Source organism: Anopheles aquasalis, chromosome 2 (assembly GCF_943734665.1).
Source record: "Anopheles aquasalis chromosome 2, idAnoAquaMG_Q_19, whole genome shotgun sequence".
NCBI classification, from domain to species: Eukaryota; Metazoa; Arthropoda; class Insecta; order Diptera; family Culicidae; genus Anopheles; species Anopheles aquasalis.
This window is the reverse complement of record NC_064877.1, coordinates 64,813,147-64,818,146: the sequence shown is the minus strand read 5'-3', so window position 1 is coordinate 64,818,146 and position 5,000 is coordinate 64,813,147. Positions and strand designations below refer to the sequence as shown.

Below are 5,000 nucleotides of genomic sequence, written 5' to 3'. Positions count from 1 at the left end.
TGGTGCTTGCTGCGTGGCGTCATCAATCATGCCGAAAAAGGGGTGAAATCAATATTATGCTCGACCTGTACACACCGAGAGCTGAACAAGGGTGCCTCCATCTGAAGCGGTACTTAAAGTCTAAGATGTAAATATCGATTCGTTTGTGGATGCTAAGATCAAGTACACATCAACCATTCCCCTTGAGAGAGAGAGAGAGTTTACAAATCTCCGCCAGGAGGCATGCTTCCGGCCCCAACCAAACACATATTGATTGCTGGACAATGGGAAGAACGATTGTTTTGTCTACGTTAACATCTCCTTGACCATAGAGCTCTTGAGCTTGGATTGCGATCCATTGTGAATGAAATGGGATGCTTTAAGCATCTCGAAAGCCATATCCTCCTTGCACGAACACTGGTACTGCTGCATCTGCCTCAAAGTCGACCAACGACGAGCGATGATTAATGTACATCATTCTACTTATTTTGTACTGAGTGGCTGCCCGTTGCACGTTCTACCATTGAGCACACCGTTCTGCCTCGTCCCGTTTCATGCTGAGTTATGGCGTAAGAATCATTTACTGGCTAATCAGCTGGAAACTGAGAAATGAGAATAAATAATACGGTGTAGTGACTTTCGCTTAAAGTTTTCCCATCATTATTTCCATCCATCGCTCCACAAGCGGTCATCCGTCATGCGGGAGGGGGGGGGGAATGTATGCCATACCGTTGAGTTCCGTCTGCCCGCGGGTTTTCCTTTTTGTAGATTGATTTCATTTGAAGTTGGGCCGTTGGGAACCATGCAATGCTCAGAATATTGACGATGTAATAATGATGATATTTTATCCAGGCAAAGCATTGTAATTGGACTGTTGATATAAAAAAATATGCAAAAAAATCATCAATCAAAACTCCTAGAACGCCTGCTTTGTTCAGGCGATCGTTCATCATTATGCTTCCCAACTGGAATTTCTTACTTCATACTTTTAGCTTTGAAATGGTTTTAATGGTTTAAAATTAGCCAGAAACACTTCCACATAGCTATGTGCAGCTTCCATGGTGAACGGGGTCGATTTAATTATTGAGGCGTCGCGGAATTTACGTGCTGTGATTCTATCAATAAAATTAATATGAACAGAACGTATTCCGCCAACCCGTGTTTTAACACATCTGTTGATATTTGAATTTAATGCTTAACAAATACCGTTGCTTCATAGTTTCATTTCTTGGACGATTTTTATTTTAACTATTCTAGTTTTTGGTAAAATTTCCGATTTTCTGATGAATCTGTGGGTAATGAGATTCATTGTGAGGCATGGCCTGGCTCAGCAAAACGAATGACATGGAATTTAAATAAAAAAAAAACATTGCAATACAGCATTATCTACGTTGTTTGATTTTATTTCCTATTTGGAACAATATGTACTTTCTGTAGTCAACTTAGCTGCTACTCCCTCAGCATTTTATGCTGCTGCTTTACTGTCCTAAAAATATTCTGCCTGCGAACAACCGATCGCAAATGCATAATACCAAGCGCATTGGAAACATATTGTCCATGAATCGTTACCTTCTGATCCTTCCATTTGCTTGATTGCATCTACCCCCCTCCCAACCGAACTGGAAAACCAAACATTATGTGTTGACGAGGGACTCCAGAGATTAATTAACGAAGTAAGACTCGCCCTGCCGTAACCGCCTCGCTAAATCACTCCCCGATAGTCTTAAGCCGTTGTTTGTGCCTCCGTTGAATAAGTAATGGCACAATATAACTGCACGTCAATCACGCCCGTGCGTCAATGTTTGACAAATGTTTTCCGTGATTAACGGGCGTGCGATCAGGTACCGCGGCAATCCTACTATTCCCGTCAATCCAGGAGAGTATTCCGCGCGTCAGTGCCACTGTGTAAGCGAACGTATAGCACGTGCTTTGCTCGATTCGACGATGGTGCGACTACGGTGGAGGCTCAACCTTCGAACCGCCTTGATTCCGTTCTATCTCATCGCAAAGATATGCTGCCTTAACGCGTACACTTATCATCCTCTTGGTTCGAAAGCGAAAACAAAGCCGAAACGCGTGGCCGGACCGAAGGACCAATCCAGCAATGTACCCCGCTCGACGGAACGCCTTCACTATCCATCCGATTTTATCACCGTCAACCTTCCTTCCCAACGCATCGGCTTCGACGTCGACTTCGACGATAGCGACGACGATGACGACAACGACGACGACGATGCCGATACCGATGATGAGCGAGTGTTGACGTTTTCGATAATTGGAATCGTGCATGTGGCCGGCTGCACCATCGGGTACGCCTCGTACCACATCCAGAGCTCCCTGCGCCAATCGAGCAAATTAACTGACTCCAACCTGGTACGCGTGGCGATTGATTTGAAGAACCAGTACATCGGCTGCATTTTGGTGCTGTTCCTCGCGACGACCTCGTTCATCCGGCAGCCCGCACTGGGCCGGCTCATTCGAGTGCTCTTCCGTGTCGATGCCGCCATTCAGACGCTTCGCTGGCAGCATCCCCCACTGGGAGCGGCCGGGATCGCAGCAAACAATGCCACCTGGTTGGGGTAAGTTTCCGAACGTTCCGGGTTTCACCAGGCCACCAGGATGCTGATGCCAAGCCTATCACTCCACAACAGAAACATGCTACTCCTGCTGGTCATCGGTGTTGGCGTGAAGGCAGTGCTCGAGGTGACCAACTGTCTCATGTACATCCAGGACAATGGGTCCCCATTCGGGACGAACTGTTTGGTGCTCTGTTTTGTGCCGCAGACGATGTGCGTGGTCAGCGAGCTGCAGTACTGCGGGTACGCCTGTCTGATCCGCAATCGGCTCCAGTTGCTCAATCGGCTGCTGCTGGATCTACATCCGGCCCTGGCCCGTGGTAATGACGGTGCGTTCCGGGTAACGCAGCGTATCACCGCGACACGCGAGCAGCTGCTACGGGCCATCAAGTTACTGTCGTCGTCGTTCGGCCTCCAGAACACGGTCCTGCTGCTGTTCCAGTTCGTGACGCTCGTCGAGCTCGGTTACAACACGTGCATGATGATTATACGGTAAGGGCGCCTACCAGCCACCGTATGCTACCGTCGGTGATCAACTTTTCTTGCCGCATTTCCGCGGTGCGGTACAGGTACGCCGAATCCCATGTCTCGCAGGGCGACAGTCTGGAAGACTTCTCCGAAACACTGTACTGGGTGTGCTGGTTTGCGTTGGAAATATTTGTCTTGTGTTACTTCAGCCACGTTACGATCGAAGAGGTAAGAAGAACGGCAGGCGCTCGGGCGTCAGTAGCGAACTATCGATAATTTGATTGCAACCGACAGGCAGGTGGAGTTGCTGCCCAGCTGAACCTGCCAGCGGTGTACGGTCCAGCCGAACGCGAACACTTTGAAATGGTAAGACGCGGAACTGGTTGTTTGTCTAGTTTGTCGACAGTGTAGCATCGGCTGTGGTACTGTCTTCCAGGTGTCCTATCAGAACATGCGACTGTTTCATGAAGATCCTCGGTGCAGCTGTGGTGGACTGTTTGCCGTGGATCTGTCGCTGCTTTATGGGGTAACGCACAGGCACCCTTTTGGGTGGTTATCATCGATAACAATTATCCGTTCATCCTATTCCAGATAATCGCTGCCACGAGCACCTATCTGATAATATTGATTCAGTTCGACCAATCGTACAATGAATAGCCCTTGCAGGTTTGTTATAAAACACCTCGCAGGTTCGTTCGGAGTTTATGGGAAAATCTGAGAAATTATATTGAACTTCATAAACGATTATGTAGTCTCTCAATTTGGTCTGCTTTATGAGTTTACTTTCTGATTTTAAGTAATGGCAGGGCAAGTAGATAGCCGCTTCTCATATTTCTTCCGCTCGCTTTTTGCGCTCGCAAAAACCGTATTCTACTTTATCGCATCATGCCTTCTACAGGTGGATAGCACGGAAAGCAATCAGCAGCAACCAAAAGGGAACCATTTGTTGAAAAATGATCTCGTTTATTGCAAAGCTGCCCCAAGAACACCCGGCAGGTGAACCCTTGGAGACTCCGGCTGACCGTGACCGTGGTATCGCCCCTGGCAGGCTTCACGCCCTTACAAGCCGGTGTTCCGCCCGAAACATCCACCGGTCCCACCCGTGCATCTCGCAACATGTGATTCCGATTGATTTCCGATCCTTCCTTTCCTGCCAAGGACTATCAATCCAGCCTATCCACGGGAATAAATATTGCTAAATAAACACATTTCCAAACGCAAAGAACCCCTGGCGGGGAGTTACAGCTGCAAGGTCCCAAATGGCAATCGAGCAACGGCCCCGGAACGGTCTCGGCTGGAATGGTCGCCATTCCTAAACTGTCATGCATGCCCTTTGTCATCCATCAAACAGGGCAGGCCACCTTCTCGGGCATCGGATGGGTCATCGGTTCCGGTGACAGCGGTCGAACGTAAAACATGATGGGATGTTTCCCCTACTGTTTCCACTGGGCACCACCTGTGGTTATGCTATACCAGGCGACACTCGTCAATCGATATGCCATGTGTGACGATTGATATTTTCCTTCTTCGGTTGGCCTGTCGAGCGTGAGTACAAAGCAGGTACAAAGTGTCGTTTCCAAGATGCCAGATATTGTGCCACCCGCAGACCACCGTGACAAGCATGTGTTTGACTGCGACCCCGTGATTAGAATCGCAAATAACGGCGACGGTGGGTTGTGCTTCTGTGCTGTGGAAAACTACCAACACACCCCCCCCCGGGGGTTGCTTTAAACTATTCTGAACGCCCCAAAATGATGTCCAATTTGATTTATTTATTTAGTCGCTCCTAGAGAGGCAATTCGTTCTCATCTAACGGGATGACATGCTTAATCTTTCGCCGAATTTCCATCACACAGCCTCACACCGCTACCGTCTGATAACCTGTGATGTCGACACCCATGGGTTTCACATCCTGGGCGCCATGCATTGTTTAGCAGAATCAATCACCGCTGGTAACGCTTCCGGTTCTGGTAGTCT

The 5,000-nt window shown here is 48.5% G+C and overlaps 1 protein-coding gene across 1 annotated transcript; it reads left to right on the top strand.

The window, feature by feature from the left end:
• Positions 1-1,923: 1,923 nt before the first annotated feature.
• Positions 1,924-3,680, top strand: LOC126576473 (uncharacterized). The gene is made up of 7 exons (XM_050237755.1): positions 1,924-2,085; positions 2,233-2,558; positions 2,631-3,047; positions 3,125-3,251; positions 3,318-3,389; positions 3,460-3,549; positions 3,615-3,680. Exons 1-7 carry the CDS (start codon positions 1,924-1,926, stop codon positions 3,678-3,680), a joined length of 1,260 nt encoding a protein of 419 aa, XP_050093712.1.
• Positions 3,681-5,000: the final 1,320 nt, after the last annotated feature.

Bases quoted from the DNA above. Each gene is read 5' to 3' on its own strand.
- LOC126576473 (XM_050237755.1), top strand. From the start codon at position 1,924: ATGGTGCGACTACGGTGGAGGCTCAACCTTCGAACCGCCTTGATTCCG. The intron at 3,048-3,124 runs GTAAGGGCGCCT...GGTGCGGTACAG, and splicing joins ACGTGCATGATGATTATACG to GTACGCCGAATCCCATGTCT. The intron at 3,252-3,317 runs GTAAGAAGAACG...TGCAACCGACAG, and splicing joins GCCACGTTACGATCGAAGAG to GCAGGTGGAGTTGCTGCCCA.